At 42.3% G+C, this 18,586-nt stretch overlaps 1 protein-coding gene across 1 annotated transcript in view; it reads left to right on the top strand.

The window, feature by feature from the left end:
• The window catches only part of Nln (neurolysin), a 109,255-nt gene extending 97,374 nt beyond the window's left edge, over positions 1-11,881 (top strand). The window contains exon 13 of the mRNA XM_027401562.2: positions 10,139-11,881. Within this exon, the coding sequence (XP_027257363.1) occupies positions 10,139-10,273 (135 nt within the window). The 3' untranslated portion in view covers positions 10,274-11,881. The remainder of the gene's footprint in view (positions 1-10,138) is intronic.
• Positions 11,882-18,586: the final 6,705 nt, after the last annotated feature.

Here is an 18,586-nt window from a genome sequence, read left to right as displayed (position 1 = left end):
TTTAACTATTGGCTTTCAGTCTGTGTTGTCGTAGGAAGACCTTACATGCAATCACATACATGGAAGCAGGAATATGTCTATAAGAATTGGAAAGGGATTGCCTTCGGAGAATTTAGTGACTCAGAATGCCAGGACTCTTAAGACAGGATCTTAGGCTCAATGCTGCCATAGCTCTTGCTGATGGAGGAGAATGTGGAGTTTCTTCCTCCTGGGTCTCCCTCACTAACAAATCCAGTTCTCTCCCCTCTGGCTCATCTGCACCCCTGTGCAACCACAGACTCTTGTTAAATCTGAGCCTTTAACAGCCGTGGGTTTCACCTGCCAGAAGAGACAATGGAAAGAAATGAGATTGATTTTCCTCCTGAGACAGTCTGACTGTGTGCATCCTAGGACAGCTTTGAATGTGTGACCCTTAGCCTAAAATGGGGCTGGTGACAGCCATGTGCTGCAGCCACACTCAGCAAATTTCTTCTGGAATATTTATTTGTAAGTAGACTCCCAAGTCTTAAATCCCAGCCAGTTCAAGCACTTGTTCTTTTGTGTTTGGGAGCGGAGTCTAGGGATTGAACCTGGAACCTCCTATGTGCTAGGTAAGCACTCTGCCACTGGGCTATGGGGCTATAACCCCAAACTGGATTGTATTAAATTGCCTGTACTAACCTTGAAACTCAATTTTGTGACCCAGGAAGGCCTTAAAATTGTAATTTCCCCTGCCTCAGCCTCCCAAAGAACTGGTATTGCATGCCTATGCCACTAAGCCTAGCTTTCTTTTGTCTTTTTTTTTTTTTTAAATGGCCTTTGTGTTTCCACTGGAGCCTTAATACTTTACCTTATATTTTTGTTTCAAGACAAGTCTCCCTGTTAAGCCAGGCTAGCCTCAAACTCTCCACCTCCCTACCTCAGCCTCCCAAGAACTGGGATTGCAGGTGTGGACCACCACACCCAGTGCCTAATTACATATTTCTTATCTCCCTTTCTAGGTCAGAAGGCTCTCTTGTAAAAGAGATTGTTTTATTCACCTTTGTGTCCCCTTTGCCCCAAAGTTGTTCATATCTTAGACCTTACGAGAGTAAGGTTTTCCGCACTCATCCCCCCTTCCTGAAACACACTGCTACCAGTGCCTGTTTCTCTCCATTCCCTTTCTGTCTTCACTGATCTGTTGTGAGGTTGCAGGAGACCTCCTCAACGTGGATACTTCTACCTGCCTCTCTTTTCTCCACCTTCCTGGCTCCCAGCACCAGCCTTCTCCTGTCTCCTGCCTTGTCTTTTGTCACGGGCATTGTAGTTTTGCCACACACACACACATCACCTCACCCTCAGAAAAAACAAAGGGTGTGGCCCAGGGAGAGCACTGTGGGCTGTGAAACGTCTCAAAGTCCACTTTGCAGACAGGTGGGGAGCATGCCAGGTGCCCAGATGTCCTCACCTGTCCTGGGCAGGGCGCTCACTCTGCTCCACATTGAAAGGCCCCAAGCCTGGCTCTGCTCTTGAAAGGCTGGGTTGAAGGGCCATGAGAGAGCTACCCTCTGTGCTGCCTCCAGGATACAAAGCCAGTGGGAGCCGGTCCAATCTCCTTCCCATGTTGCCATTACTGATACACTATGAGCATCCTGCATAGGATAATTACATTTGCCATTAAAATATTGCCTCAAAAGCTTTATATCCTTGCATAAAATGAGGACCTTCTCCTTCCCATTATTTACTCTCTCACTGAAAGTGGAGGTGAAGTCTCTTGAGCTTTCTTGTAGCTTGATTAGAAGACAGAAGTAATTTTAAGGAAATTTTAAGGAAATGTAGTAGCAAGAATGCAGTTATTTCCTTGAACATAGATAAGTAAGTGCCTTTGGAGGGTGAAGGGGCAGGGTTAAGTGTTATCTAATCCCACTGTGTGTCTAATAGCCTGAAAAACATAAGGACAGCTTATTCCCATTTTACAGATAAGGAAACCAAGGCCAAAAATTATGTAGCTAATGTATCAAGCCTCGGTTCAGGCCTGGTTCTGACTCCAGAGCTCCTAACCTTGCCTCAGAAATCCTCAGGGTTAGAAAAGACTTGCACAATGCCAAAAGATCTGAGCCGCTCTTCCAGGATACTAAACCTCAGTGGAAACTGATTTCCCTTCAGAGGAGAGCCGATAGGATCTGAGTCTGTGCAGTCTCCCAGATGCCAGTGGCTTCAAATGTTAGAGCCTTAGAGTTTCTCTTCCTGCCTTCCTGACAGTTCAAATTTCTTTATTGTGTCAACACCACTGAATGGCTAAAGGCCAACATTCCTTCCACCTGTGGCAGACTTCACCCAACCTGTGCTTCTCACAAAGATTCCCTTAACTGCATGCGGGCTTTGTTGTTTTGTTTTGGGCTTTGGGCTTTGGGGTTTTGGTTTTTGTTTTTTGGGGTTTTGTTTGTTTGTTTGTTTGTTTTTCTTAGCAAAAGCTAGGTCCTGTTACCAAAGTGACTCTTAAACTCTTCTCAAAGCTTCATTGCAAGGGAAATGGAACTATTAAAAGACCATTGCTTTATAATTGAGGAAATTGAATCAACTTGTTTGGAGGCATAAGCAGAGGAAGACTGAGCTGTGTTGAGACACGTGTTTTGAGACTAAACAGTGCTCTGCTCTGACTTGGCTCTGCAGGCAACAGGCCTGCACCTTCTCTGCACCACTAGTGGAAGTCCCCAGTGCTTCCCTTAAAGCCTTCCCACTGAGCTTTCCTACCAAATTCACAATAGCTGGTGTTTTGTTCTTTTTCTGTGATATTTGAAGAACAAATGCCTTTGTTTGTTTGTTTTATTGTTGTTTTTGAGGCAGTCTCTCTCTATATGTATATACATCCTGAAACTCAGATATCTGCCTGATTGTGCTGGGATCAAAAAAATGTTAACAAAAATATGCAGAGCTTGAACATGGAATGTCTGTGAAAAAAATACTGATTATTGACAGGTATGGGAGACACACCTGTAATCTCCGTGCTTGGCAGGCTGAGGCAGGAGCATAAGAATTGGAGACCAGTTTACACTATGTAGTTCCTATCTCAGAAATAATGACAGTAATAATAATGGGCAGTTGGAGATGTAGCTCAGGTGGGTGAATGCTTGCCCTGCAATCTGAGATCCTGGAATCTGACCCCAAGAACTGCATAAGCCAGGCACAATGGCAATGCTTGTCATCTCAAGGCTTGTTTTTTATCAAGGTTTGGTGACAGATACCTGAGGATTCATTGTACTGTTCTTTCTACTATTAGTAATGTATTTTGTTTTCTTTAATACAAGGTTTTAAATATTTTTCTAATTGTATAAACTAGCTTTGTTGTCTATGCTGTTCCCACACTGCTGTGCCCAAAGAGCATGGGCTCCCTTTTCCACCCACCAGTTTAACACTGGTCAGATGGAAACATACTGAGCAGTGAGGGAGGGGTGTGTGTGTGGACTGAGGAGCTCCGGGGTGCTTCCTAGAATGATGGAGCCTATGCCAAGAGCAGCCAGTCATAGTTTAGTGTGTTGATTACTGTTAGAATGGTGACACAACTATAGACCATGTAAGGAAAAAAAAATGTTAATAAATGTTTTGTTCTCTGCATTAAAATGACACAAACTAAACTCAGCTCCAAGTCCTCATTGGCACAATTACCAAGAAGTTCAGTAGCAGTGGGTAATGGACTCTTTTCCTTGTTTGTTTGTTTGTTTGTTTGAGACAGGGTTTCTCTGTGTAGCCATAGCTGCCCTGGATTTCACTCTGTAGACCAGACTAACTTCAAACTCACAGAGATCCTCCTGTCTCTGTCTTCTGAGTGCTGAATGCTGGGATTAAAGGTGTGTGCCACCACCAACCACCCAGCCCGACTCTTTTCTTAAGACACTTAGAAATAAAGCAGCAAGAGTGCTGTGTTCCTTCTTGGTGTCATACTAGCCCATTTTCACACACTCCTAAACATGATCGTGCTCCCGGCCCTGGACCTATGCCTACAGTAGCAACACAGAGTTTTGGAATACTCAAAATGGAGCCGATGCAGCTGAAGAAATGATTCGAGGTCTGCTGTTAATGTAAAACAAAACAGACAACAAAAGCCAGTAGGTTTTAAATACTTACAAGGATAACAGCTCAATAATCTATAAAAATTTTACATATTGAAATGATACGTGGTTACGATGGAGCTCAAGGGACTATCCCACCTCGGCCTCCCCAATAGTGTAGAGTATAGGTGCATACCACAGTGCCTTGCTTGTAGTGTTTAAGCAAATATTTATTAATTTCATGAGGCTGGAGGGTAGCTCAGTTGGTAGAGTACTTGCCTGGCCTTCACAGGGCCTGGGTCAATCCCCAGCACTGTATAAACTGGGAATAGTGGCTTGTACCTGGAATCCTATCACTTAGGAGGTAAAGACAGAAGGGTCAGAAGGCCACGGTCACCCCTGGCTGCATAGCAAGTCTGAGGCCAACTTGAGACCCAAAAGTACTAATTTCATATTTTAAACATTTTATATGTTGTTGATAGAAAATCTAAACTTAAATATGTGCTTCTTGCTTTTATACAAACTACTTGGAAATAAGTGGCTTTGTTGTCAGTGGTTTTCCTCCAAGTGTATTTTTCTTTGGTTATTATTCCCTTTTCCCGTCATGTGTGTGCAAATATTTAGACACACATAGAAACACATGGGCACAAGCATATATATTTCCAATCCAAGTTACTGCCCTATAATCCATATAAATTGTTGTGGCAACAAGAGACATGAGAGATGTTAAGTGTAATACAAAATTGGAGCTAAGAGCCATTCAGCTTCAGCCTTTACATACCACAAATGAAACATTAAAACATGACATGGAGAAGTTTACATGGTGACTATTCACCTGCAGTACTGTGGACTTTTAACATTTTGTCCCTTTTCAGGGAAAAACAAAAAAATTATTCATCTACCATTACTGTTATTTGCTGATATTAGTTTATTTTGATGGTAATATTCTATCCTTATGACACTATTGCAACCCAATTGGCTTTACCATCTTGGCTTTAGTAGGTTTAGGAAACAATGGATTACCATCTTTATTTTGTAATGTGTTAAACATTATATGCTGGTAGAATCTAGTTTGTTTCTGGTGGAAAATATTCTTTTTGAGTTTCCATTTTAAATGTGTTTGGGCTAAAACAAACTACTGATGTCTACAAAAAAAATGCTTCATAATTGTATTGGTCTTCTACCTGAGCAGTTAGCAAATGCTAGGTTTAATTGTGTCCCGCGCACGCTCTGTATTTCTCGCCAGCAAGAAATCATACACGGGACACTCGGATCCTTCTGCAGGAAAGCTTTAATGCGTCTTGAGAGGAGAGCATAAGCTTACCAGAGCGGAGACCCTGAACCAAGAAGCCCGTCCCCTAATAAAGGAGGGCAACCGCCGCCTTGGACATGTCACCCCATGATTGGCTGCAGCTCATCCGGCCATATGACGCCACGGAATAGGCAGAGATCAAGGAATGGAAATTTACCCAGCGCCTGCGCAATAATCTTGTTTACATTCGGTGCCTGCCGGATGCAGGCGCCATCTTGTAATGGAGAATGCAGGGACGGCTCCCTACAGATCCCCCTTTTTTTATTAATTAATGATAAGGCTTTATATTTTTACAAGCAAATAGGTCACCCATATGTTGAGGGATAGAGGCAGAGGTTGAACCTTCCCAAAATCAAACATTAAGACTGTGTACGGGAGTCGCAACTAGGCTGTTAGCTTGACCTGAAGCACTCCCGACCTGTCCTCTGCCGTTTTTCTGGGAAAGGGAAATTCTCAAGGCAGGTAACCCTTATGCAGGACAACATGCCTCCCAGAGAAGCCTGCATATTGGGCAACTCTCTGTGCGATGCCTTGCTCGACATCCCTCATGGGCTGCTCAAGCCAGGCACTCTACCCTGTGCAATGAGCCTAGGCTCCGGGTGTGCAAGAGCTGTCTGGCCAGCGGCCTATTGCTTCCTTGTTCCAAAGCTACAAGCGCTTGGGCGATAACCACCTTGTCTCTCTTAGTTTGAGCCCTGAGCTTACAGACCAGCCAGAGAAGCAACATCAATCCGCAGCAAACGGCTGCACCAAACAATCCCACCTCTACCCATTTCCTTAAAATAGGAGACAGCTGAAGCAATCCATGATGACAGTCCCTCCGTCAAGGACAGGAGTTAATCTGGATAATAGCGGCTCTCAACTCCCGGGGAGAGGGTGGAGTTCCGACTTTTGAGGGTCCAAAGGGGCTCTTCGGGTGAGTCTTTCCGGGATCCACAGGGGATTCTCTTCATCCTGTGGAAAAACACATATCGCTCCCCTGGATCTTATGAGAATAGGATCCGGGCCTCTCCAAAGACCAGTTAAGACATCTTTCCATTTTACCATCTCCTTAGATCTATCAGGTTCTGAGGTATGACGCTTGGCCGCTGTATGGCCCTGAGCATCAATGTTTAGAAAATTAAGGGTAAAGAGTGACATGGATATTGCAACTCTTGGCACCGAGGGTAAGGATGCTCCCATTCCCTCCTTTTGTTTGATTAAATAAGACTTAAGTGTGCGATGGGCACGTTCCACAATGCCTTGTATAAGGTAGGCCAGTTGGATGGGTAATTTCCATCTGTCTGTAGAAGTGCTGGAACTTTTGAGAGGTATAAGCCGGCCCATTATCTGTTTTTAAGAAGCACACAGGTGGCTAGGTAAAGTCTTATTTCTGTAATACAGCTGAACTTCCTTAAACAGTAGCTTAACTTCTTTCTGAGGCAGGGTTTTTCTCTGACTTTGGAGCCTGTCCTGGAATTCGATCTGCCGGACCAGGCAGGCCTTGAACTCATAAAGATCCATCTGTCTCTTACTCCCTAGTGCTGGGATTAAAGGCGTATGCCGCCAACGCCCAAAACTTAAAGGCGTGTGTCACCAACACCCTGAGCTTAAAGGTGTGCTACCAACATAATAGATTAGCATCTTTTACAAAACAAGAACTTTACATTGTCAGGCTTTGCTTTAAAAATTCTAAATTGAAGCTCTTTAAGTATAAACATTAATAAAATATTTGAAAACTGGTTTTAAAAAGAAATTTAAATTCCCTTAAGGTCTTTCTGTAATATATAGAAGCATTAACATTTTAAATCTTAACTGAAAAACTTGTTTCTAAGATGGTACCTCTGATTTCCATGCGGTAACCTTTAGTTAAGATGGCGGTCTAAGTATCCTTTTTTTAACTTTAGCAAAATGGCTACCGTCAGTCATGTGACCAGCTACAAAATGGCCGTACCAGGAAATAGAACATTTTAAAACAAGCATACATAAATTACTTGAGCAACTTTAGGATATGAGGCTTTTTCCAGGCATCCCAGGCCTCCAAGTAGTGTTGAATAACATGCACGGCCTTTTCCCCTATCAAAGACTGGGAAAGCCATCTGTAATTTTTTTCCGCTCCTCTGATGGTAAAAAGGAGTCGGTACCAAATAGTGGGGGTGCTGATGGAAGTACACCCGCTGGATTAACAGGTCTCTTAAATTTACCGGGGTGTGACCGGTTATTCCCTATTTTCTCTCCCTCCATTTTTGTTTCTTTTTCACCTAGCTGAGCTGTTTCCTCTAAAATTTTATCTCTTGAGCTTTTAGAGTCATCAGAGCTATCAAGATTTAAAGCTTTAAATTTATTTACAGAATCATCTAACAAATTATTCACTCCCTTGTCAGTAGACATTCCAGGAGGTCCTTTTTTCTTATTTATTGCTGTTTCTCTTAACAAATTATTCACTCCCTTGTCACTAGACATCCCGGGAGGTCCTTTTTTCTTATATTTTATTGTTAGGCGCGCCCCATCTCTCACCACATTCGGTTTCTGATATGTAATTCTGGACTTCTTTAAGATTGCTACAACAGTGAGAAAAGTCAAAATAGCTCCTAGTAAAAGCATAGAAGCCTCTATATTAACCTCCCACAATAGCAACATTCCCAAGCCAAAGTCCAGAAAAATCATACCTCTCCGAATTTACCACCCTGCAGTTCTGAATCCGCCTCGTTAGAGGGGTCTCCGAGGTGCTGGAAATGTTCACATGTTCCCGGGTTTCGGCACCATATGTCCCGCGCACGCTCTGTATTTCTCGCCAGCAAGAAATCATACACGGGACACTCGGATCCTTCTGCAGGAAAGCTTTAATGCGTCTTGAGAGGAGAGCATAAGCTTACCAGAGCGGAGACCCTGAACCAAGAAGCCCGTCCCCTAATAAAGGAGGGCAACCGCCGCCTTGGACATGTCACCCCATGATTGGCTGCAGCTCATCCGGCCATATGACGCCACGGAATAGGCAGAGATCAAGGAATGGAAATTTACCCAGCGCCTGCGCAATAATCTTGTTTACATTCGGTGCCTGCCGGATGCAGGCGCCATCTTGTAATGGAGAATGCAGGGACGGCTCCCTACAAATTGCTTATCTATAACTAGAATTCAGATTATTAACCAAGCTTGTATCAGTCATGTCCAGCTCAGTACACTGGGCTGCATGTGCTTGAGAATAGCTGTGGATATATATGATAGCCAAAACCAGAATCATCAACTTACCTAAAATGGGTTTTTTTGCAGGGCGAGTTGTTTTTGGTTTTTGTTTTTTCTGGTAATGGGTTCTCAGGTATAAACTTTATAAATGTCAGTGACCTGTCACAGCATCAAAAGATTGGACACAGCAGCTAGATGACTGGTTCTCAACCTGTGGGTCTCGCCCCCTTTCAGGTCAAATGACCCTTTCACAGGGGTCACCTAAGACTGTCAGAAAACACAGATATTTATTTACAATACAATTCTTAACAGTAGCAAAATTACAATTATTAAGTAGCAATGAAAATTTTATGGCTGGACGTTGGTGGCACACGCCTTTAATCCCAGCACTCGGGAGGCAGAGGCAGACGGATCTCTGTGAGTTCGAGGCCAGTCTGGTCTCCAGAGCGAGTGCCAGGATAGGCTCCAAAGCTACACAGAGAAACCCTGTCTCGAAAAACCAAAAAAAAAAAAAAAAAAGGAAAATAATTTTATGGTGGGGTCACCACAATATGAGGAACTGTATTCAAGGGTCACAGCATTAGGAAGGTTGAGAACCACTGTGCTAAAGGATTTGTAAGTTATAGGTGATTCCTGTTTATGCACAAAAGATAATCCCAAAGATTTTGTCTGTTTTTTACTTTATTTCATAGGTTTGTAGAGCTCTTGTAGGGAATCAGATAGGTTTCCATTTGTCTAACTTAGTGGATTTCACTCATGTTTTATTTCACATAAGTCTCTTACGGATGCAACAAGCAGGATCTTGTTTTCAGTCCAAACCGAAGCTACTTTGTCTCTGGCAATTCTCTAATTCTTCTGTACCCAAAAAGATTATTGGTCCTATTGATCATATCACATAATAAATACAAACATGGGTGGTGCCCATTTATTTTACATGTGCATCTGGAATTAGGACTCACTGGACTCATTATAAGGACAATAAAAGAAAGGGTGTGACAGCAAACCTAAAGATGCTGCTGTGTTACTAAGTAGCTGCTATTTTCTTTCTACTTACCTGCTTGTGTGTTTATGTAAATAAAAGAAGAGGAACTGTGGTTTGTTTTAAAATTCCAGACTACCATCCCCAAAGACTTCTGTCATGCCCATTCTGACCCCTCAGAAATGTTTGTCACTTGACCACTCCAAAGAAGGTCAGTTGGGTTTCTTTGTGGGGGTTTTGTTGTGTTTTGTTTTGTTTTTTCATGAGCCTCTTATGAAGCCATTTGACAGTACCCGAGCTCCTGCTTCAAACTGCCCACAGCTGATTTATCCTCTAGAAACCCTTGTTCTGCTAAGTATCCCAAATCATGTTGAAAATGGGCTAACAGGCAGTGGCAAACTGTGTTCCATTTGGGTATTTGGTGTGCTTGCTTGTCTCACAGCTGGGAGTCTAAGGACACAGACAATAATAGTGGACAGGGTAGAAGACCTGAGCTGAAGCTTCAAACCCTTAACAACAGAAAGAGATGCTGGAGCTGCTGTATCAGCCCAGAGAATGTTTAGAGCGAGTAAAACTGAAGCCCCTTTCCCTCACCCCTCACCCTTTCTCCCTCATGCCTAGGGATTTGGAGGATTGCTAGGCCCGTGAATTATTAAGCATGATGTTTTCTTTTATTAGGTTGGAATGAAGTACAGAAACCTAATCCTGAAACCTGGGGGATCTCTGGACGGCATGGACATGCTCCAGAATTTCTTGCAACGTGAGCCAAACCAAAAAGCATTCCTAATGAGTCGGGGCCTGAATGCTTCCTAGACCAGGGATCCTGGGAGCCATCCATGTCTGGAGGACAAATCAACACCGCCATGTGGTGCTGGCTTGGAGACTGAAGGGAGTTTTACAAATGAAAACTTAGATTTCTATTGATTTGCTTTTGTTTTTTTTTTTTAATTTTAAAAATTATACAGATGTAAATGGAATTATAAATACTGTGACCTAAGAAAAAACCCACTAAAAATAACTGTACTATAAAATTTCATAAAAATGGATTTGATTTCTTTTGATAAAAGTTTCATATGAATGTAATTTGATTTTTTTACTATTATAATCTAGATAATATAATGTAAGAGGGCTAAGAATTTTTTAATTGAATCACAAACATGATATAATTTGATCCTTCTTATATCTTGAAGTTTTATACTTGAGATTTCTGGACTGATAATGAATCATCACATTCTCTCTGGTAAATATTCTCTCAGCGCCCTTCGTCAACTTTGACCCTGTGCCTCACAGCTAAGTGTCAGCTGACCTTTGCCTGCACATCTCAAGGCCAATGGAATATGCCTCAGTAATGCATTTATCTTTTGTACAGTGGGCTCACTGATTCTCAGCTTTCTGTCAAACTTTCATGTTTCTCCACTTAGATTTAGGTTCTTTTTTTCTATCTCTCTCTAAAGTTCACGTTCAGCTCAGTTCTCATGTTTCTAACAAGGGATTATGACCTTGCCTCCCTTACTGGCCACCTCCCTGGAGCAGCAGGTAGACAAGTCACAGTGTGTTAAAGTGCTAAGGGACAACAGCAGAGTGGAGCTAAGAGCTTTAAACACTCCTGAAGAGGTGGGTTGACATGGAGCGTTTGAGAACAATCGCTCCCTAGTGTTATGTGGGCAAATGAGCTGTGGAGAAAGGCTCTTCAGAAGCCTGCTTCATAAGGTGATTTTGAAGTGAACCTCCAGATCTGTAACTTTTTTTTTTTTTTACTGGGGCCTAAATTTCCAATTCAGCAGCAGACTAGTAAACTCACACCATTTTATTTTAGCTCTGGGAGTCTACTCAAAAAGGAAACCAAGTAGGAGACTGAGAAGCAAATGTAAATGAGCTGAGAATGGACTTTGCAGGGTCTTTGAGTCGTTTTCCTAACACATATGTGAGGAGTGACTTTGCTGGCTGGGGACAAAATTAGAACCCTACTGTTCTCTAGACCAAGTGGACTTTGTGTTAAATAAAATGTTACGTTGTGTAATAAAGACACACACCAGGGAATGCCAAGGACTTGCATCCAGAAGGAAAGCCCGTTTTTCTGCAGTTTGATTTGGTTTTTGTGATGCAGGGCATCAAACCTCCAGCTTCTTCACCCACACTGGGCAAGTGCTCTGCTCTCCCCAGCTGTTTTTATGATGGTCTTAGAAATCTCTGGAAGCTTCTGAATCTTTGCCCCCCCATCCCCAATTTTTGTTTTCCACTTTCAGACAAAAGAAAAATGAAAAAAAAAATCTCTCTTCAGCTTTTTCTGTTATTGCCCAGTGTGTCTCCTTCAGAATAACTTTATCATAAATCTTATTTCACTTGGAAAAGCTAATAGTTGGTGTATAAAAGACTGCACACAATAATAAAGTTAGATCATTGTCCACGAGAACAAACTCACATTGCTTTTGTGTTTTAATGTTAAAGCCTGTATTTACAAGAAAGCAAAGACACAGTGTCTAAGCCACCCACTCACCCACCAGTGTTGTGCTTATGGGTGGATGCCATCATATCGCTTGGGTTTTTATTTGGCTGAATTCTCCTGGATATTATTTCCTCATAAAATACAGGTGCAGCACACCGGTTCGACCATGTTCCTCCTCTGCTCTCTAGCCTCTAGTCAACGCCTTTTCCACTTGCTGTTTCCTACTACCCAGAGACTGGCCTAGGTTTCTTCCCATGATTTCCCGTTTCTTCTCATGTTCCAGTGTCTGCAGCATTTGTCATCAGAGAAGCTATACACTCAAAAAAGTTCACTGCCTCCCTCAAGAGTCTTAGTATCTCTGTGACATGACACCTTTGTGATTAAGAGCTATGACTAGATAAGCTTGGCAAAGTGGATTCCTGGCTGTTGAGTGTAGAGAGGGAAATTCAACTAAAATGTATTAATTTCTAAGTAACAACTGGAATTGTTGCATATGATGTTGTTATTAAAACTAAAGACTCCATTACTAAGACAAATGAAGTTATGTCAAACCCCTTTGCCAGGCATAGGTAAAGCCTCCTTGGGACAGGGTCATGTGGCAAACCAGAAGTCTTGGCAATTTTCTTGCCAAATTTCGGTATCAACTCACTTTTTAGCATGCTTAGGGAGAGACCAGTGGGAAAGCACAAAGCCTTTGAAGAGTGAACTAGAAGTTTGTATCCAAATCAAAAGTCCCTCTGGATTCCAATTTGGTAAGCTCCCATGAGGACTGGAATACTGTGTTCTGTTCTAGGAACCACATTTTGAGCAGGCTTGGGTTAAGCATTATAGTGTTTTGGAGACGGGAGAACAAGATGGTGATGACTTTGAAAATAGCCCTCCAGAGGAAGCTTCCTCTGGAGCGAGAATTCTCTTCTCAAATACTTGCACAATTTTGGAGAGCTTGTGTCATGGCTAATGATGTTACAGCTTAATGGTAACAGTTAGAAAATACAAAGTTCCAACCAGGCTGTGGGGGCACACACTTTAATCCCAGCACTCCGGCACTCCGGAGGCAGAGGCAGGAGGATCTCTGTGAGTTTGAGGACAGCCAGGGCTGTTACACAGAGTAACAGTTCAGGAGCTGCTCGTGTTGACAGAAGCACTCTCTGCTTCCATTTGTGAGTGTTCATGAAGAGCCTATAGCTTCCAGGAGTGTTGATCTCCCCGAGTAAGCTTTGAGGTTTCCTTGTGTAATGATCAGAGAAGCATCACTCAGGTGAGATGTTCATGTTGTGGGTCTTAGAAAGGCAAAGGAGAACTGGGGATATAGGCCAAAGATGGATGTCCTAACACTATAGAGGAACCTTGGGTGATTTTTCCAGCAGCCAGCTGTTTATGTCATTTCTCACATTTTTTGGAAGTGGCTTGATTGCACTTCCTGCTTACTCAATATAATTTCCTTCTTGGATCTCAGAGGGAGTTGAAGACTAGTTAGTATAGTTATAGTTTTTATCACTTACCAGACTCAGAAAAGAAACTCACTCAAGAGGTGTAAAGTGGAAAAGTCTGAGAGATATTAAAAGATAATTTGATAATGCAAATTAGAATAGAAAATAAATTAGGGTACAAGACTGTGGACTCACCAAGAAAGAATAGGTAATGAATTTTTCTGAATTTGTTAAACGAAAATGGACTAGACATTGTTGGCGAACTTATTGCCTGTATATATTGTATATACTTATTTTACTTATTGTATATACTTTTTCTTATGTTAGTTGTAGCCGTCTTTTTGTATTAGACAAAACAGGGGATTTGTGGTAATATTTTGTTTATGATTTATTAAAACTTGCCTGAGGATTCAGAAAGCAAAGTAAGCCACAAGCCATAGAAGCCAGGCACACACCTTTAATTCTAGGACTCAGGATTAAGAGATAGATGGATCTCTATGAGTTCATGGCCACCCAGATCTACACAAGAGTGAATCAATCTAAAAGACAATTATAGCTCACATCTTTAATTCCAATATTAGGGAAGAATATAAGACAGAAGCAAGGTCTCAGTAGAGGGATTCATTCTCCAGCCACACTGAGAGGCAGCAGTTTGAGACTTGATGAAACCCATGCTTGAACCAGCCCTTTCAGCCTGAGCTAGAGGTGAGAGCTAGTGGCTGGGATGCTTTGCTTTTCTGATATTCAGCTTGAAGTCTGAACCCCAATATAAGTCACTGGGTCATTTATTTATTCATGATACACACAGTGCATGTGCCATGTGGGGAGGGAGCTGGAAAATCATCCAGGAATGTTTTATCCATTAAACCTGGGCTTCGGTTTGGTCTGACTTAGATTGCTGCATTGGCAGAGAGGCTTATGAGGTGCTGCAGAAACTTCATAAGGAAATCAGGGCAGCAGCTCAAGCAGGACAAGAACTTAGAGGCAAGAACTGATGCAGAGGCCATGGAGGGGTGCTGCTTACTGGCTTGCTCCTCATGGCTTGCTCAACCTGCTTTCTTATAGAACCCAGGATCACCAACCCAGGGATGGAACCACCCACAATGGGCTGGGCACTCCCACATCAATCACTAATTAAGAAAATGTCCTCCATGCTTGCCTACAGCCCAATGTTATAGAGGTATTTTCTCAATTGAGGTTCCCATGTTTCAAAAGACTAACTTGTGTCAAGTTGATATAAAACGTGCCAGCACACTTCATGTATGTAAGACCAGCAAGTGTGCTGTTGCTGAGATACATCAACCCCCGAACCTCATAATTTCTTAATCTAGAACCTCTGATTTGCTTGAGGGTCAAAGAATAAGGCAGAGGGTGCAGATATCCCGTGACTGCCCTGAAATTTATTAACAATTTTTACATGCATGGGGAGGGTCTTTGCCTTTAATCAGAAAAAATAAAATAAAAGCACCATTTTAGACAATTTGCTTTGAACGTTTGTTTTTCAATCCAAAGACTCTCAATTACCTAATATACACTGGTCCTAGAACTGAAGATGAAAAATAAAAATTACAAACCCTCACAGTGTGGTTGAGAAGGCAAATAAGTTCACAATGCATTCAAATAAATTATGGTACAAAAGTATATATTAAACATCTTTCTCTGTGTTTTACCCAACCATAGTTTATTCTACATCTGTATCATTGTGCCATAGAATTTTAAGTGATTACCATGCCATCTGCCACCACAGACTTTTCTAACAAAATACCCACCTCCCTTTTCATGGTTCAGTAGAAAGAGTTTTTCCTTGCTGGTTAGACTCTGTGTACAAATGTTCATTGAAAACGCTTTGTGATCAAAGTATTATAAATCAGTAACCATCAACAAAATGGTGTGTGTGTGGGGGGGGGGTGTTCCCCTGACTTAAATACTATATACCCCAAGACACTGAGGCATCCAATGAAGCCAGAAAGGAGGTATTCAAGATGAGCAGTTTTTAGAGATGGTTCAGTATTAGTCATGATTCCTTAATCCTTTCTCCCATCAGAGTGAGTAATTTCCATTGCTGCTAAGAGTCAAAGGAGAAGCACTCCAATCCTTCACTTCCTCATTTCGGAGGATCTGTGACTTCCTTTATATGGATAGAACCTTATTAAGTAGGTCAGTGACCAATTACAGAAACTTAACAGTTTCACAGTTCATGGCAAGGAGGAAGACAAGACCTTAAATGTATAGCCCATTTCCTTCTGGTTCTTTAAACCATAAGCTTCCTGGGATTCCTTGGTTCTTTCTATAAGATCTGTTATTTCTTTAAGTAATAAGTTAAACTTTGGGAGAGATTACATGCATCACAACTGAAACAGTTTTCAGTTTCAGTTTCTCTCCCACCGTGGTCTCTGTCTAGTTCTCCCCCAAGGTGGATGCATCACCAGTTCGCTTTACAGCCTCCCAGACACTTTACACAGACAGTATGCCCTGGCCATGCCCTCCAAGGCAGCATCTTATCCACATCGTTCTTTAGTGGTACTCAGTATTTGGAGATCTGCTTTTTAACCATTGGTTGCCTAGGATCCCATATGTAAGTGTGTGGTAATGTAGCCATCCCTCTACTGATGAGTATTTACTAATGTAAATAGTAAATCAGTTTCCACTCGGTTGTTTGTTTTTGCTTTTCTTTCACTGTTGAGGATTGACTCTAGGACCTCTCACATGGTAATTTCCACTGAGCTACTCCCCAGCTGACCTTGTTCCCAGTCTTTCAACATTTAATACATTGCCAAGATTATTTTCAGAGATACATTGTTTTCCACATCTGCCAGTTTGTCTGCTAAATAAATTCTAAAGAATGTAATTAATTCCTATCTCAAAGGATAGACATATTTCAAATATTGGTAGATCTTGCCAAATAGAAGCCATATGCCTTGGTAGTATTTATTAGAGTTGTTTGACACTGAGAAAGTAAAAATAAATGAGGAAAAGTGGTGATTAGCAAATAAACGCCCAGCCCAGCACTATATCCTTTATGTTGCTTTCTTCTTCTGTTCAGAGAGTAGTAGGAGTGGTTGCAGGCAGGAATGTTCTCTCTGTGTTAATCACTGGGTAGGTCCAAGAAGGAATGTGGGACTCCTTTCTAGAACAAAGCCGGCATCAGCAGCTTTGTGTCCAAGACAAAGTGGAGAAAAGCAAAAGATGCTTGTCATCCTTGTCCCCTTTCTGTGGTCTTAAACATTTGCTTGACTGACAAGTGGGACTTCTGTTTTAATGCACAATGTGACCTCTGTTCTCAGTGTGCTCATGGCCCGCTCAGCCTCAATTTCAATTATAAAATTTTCAGCCAGGCACTGTTTGCTTCTGTTCTGTTCAGTTGGCATCCCAGTTAGCCAGTGAATTTCCAGTTGGGATCAGGTGGCATGAGAGAATTTATCACAGCTTTACCTACTATATACCCTTTTTTGTAGAGTCCTGTCATGTCTCTATAGGTGATGGGACGTGGGAGAAAGGAGTCTAAAAAAAACGAGACAGACTATATAGTCTTTACTCAGATCCTCAAACAAATTATACTCTGAGGGTTAAGAAGAGTCACCCGAGTAAAATGTCCAATTACAAGGACAAGCTGCACGTGGCAGAAACATGGTTTCCCATAGAGTCATATAAACAAGGAACAATAGCAGCTGTAAACTCATCCCTATCCGCTACACCTGAAAGGCACACGAAAACACATTCCAAGAACATTTCTGTGTTGTGAAGAAACTGAGGTCACAAGACTCGTTCTGGAGTTTTCTCACAGGCACTCGGAGCTTTCCCCACACAACTCCTTTCTTGGACCATGTTCCAACAGAGTCTCTGATTGGTGGTAGTTTTCTGAGATCATTCGAGGAGACCAACTTTACATTGTCCCTTCTAAGCCAAGCTTAGTTTGGAAAGAAGAGGAGCAACCTGGAGGAGTCTTTCTAGACGAAATGGAAGTTCCACATTCAGAGAACTCCCACTGTCTGCTTTTTACTGTCATGTCACTAAGTCTTTAGTAGAAAAGCTACAGTCTCTGGTCATAACAGCCATCAGACCTCTTTCTCCTCTGCCTCTCCTTCCTTTCTCTCCAAAGTCCCACATATACAAATGGAAGGTCTCGGATAATCTACATGGACACAGCAGAAGTCTGGGGCAGAAAATGGTACTGGTGAAGTCCTGCAAAACACGCCTAGATGCTTTTTAATTGGGGGATGGGTGGGGAGCAATGCTTCTTTTCCACAACACTCCAGTTCTAAATAGCCATCAATGGTCTAATGTCTACAGGCAAAAGAGAGGCTTGCAAGAATCAAGGTAAACAGAAAAGGAAACTCCTTCCCCACATGCTTGTGCTGGAGCTAGGGGTGTGGCTCAGTGGAAGAGCACTTGCCCAGGCCCTGAGGATGGAAACAGTCGTGCAGAGTATGAAAGAACCTTTGTAGCCTTTCACATCTCATCAATTAATTTTGTTTTGTTGTTTAGTTTTGTTTGCATGTGGCACTGGGTCTTGCTTGTGCTAAACCACACTTTTACTGCTGAGCCACATCCCATGTGTGTTTATATTTTGAGAAAGTTTCACTGTGTAGCCCAGGCTGCCATGGAACTCTTGACACTCAAGTGTTTCAGCCTCCTAAGTGCTGTGGTACAGACACCACCATCCTGTTCTCATCAACCTGTCCTTTTGCTTTGCTCCCATGTTCGTGTGTGTGTGTGTGTGTGTGTGTGTGTGTGTGTGTGTGTGTGTGTGTGTGTGTGTGTGTGTGTGTATGAACATATATATGCCACAGTGCATGTGTAGTGTTCAGAGGACACTTGTAGAAATCTGTTCTTTCCTTCCACCATGTGGGCTGGGCATCGAACTCAGGTCATCATCAGTCTTGGTTGAGTGCCCCTATTCATGATTCTTCTCTACAGCTCTCAACTAGTTTTGTTTTGTTGTTTTGTTTTTCCACTGCTCAGCCGAGTTTTCTTGGAAGTGGAAGCACCTATGTGTGCACACACAGAGCAAAGCAAGCAGAGACGCCCGGGAAGTGGATCTGTGGCTTGGTATCCCTCAGCTGGTTTTAAGTAAAATAAGAACTTGTTCTGGAAAAGCCAAACTGCTCCCTCCAGGTAGCTAGTAAAGTTCTATTTAAGACATGGTTTGGGGAAGCCAGGAAAGCCATCTTGTTTTGTAAGTGTAGTGTAACTTGTGTTAAAGCCGACAAAGACATGCTCAGTTATGTCTCCATCACAGGTTTCTCAGAG

The sequence above is a fragment of the Cricetulus griseus genome, chromosome 2 (assembly GCF_003668045.3).
Source record: "Cricetulus griseus strain 17A/GY chromosome 2, alternate assembly CriGri-PICRH-1.0, whole genome shotgun sequence".
NCBI classification, from domain to species: domain Eukaryota; kingdom Metazoa; phylum Chordata; class Mammalia; order Rodentia; family Cricetidae; genus Cricetulus; species Cricetulus griseus.
This window is presented reverse-complemented; position numbering and strand designations above follow the sequence as displayed.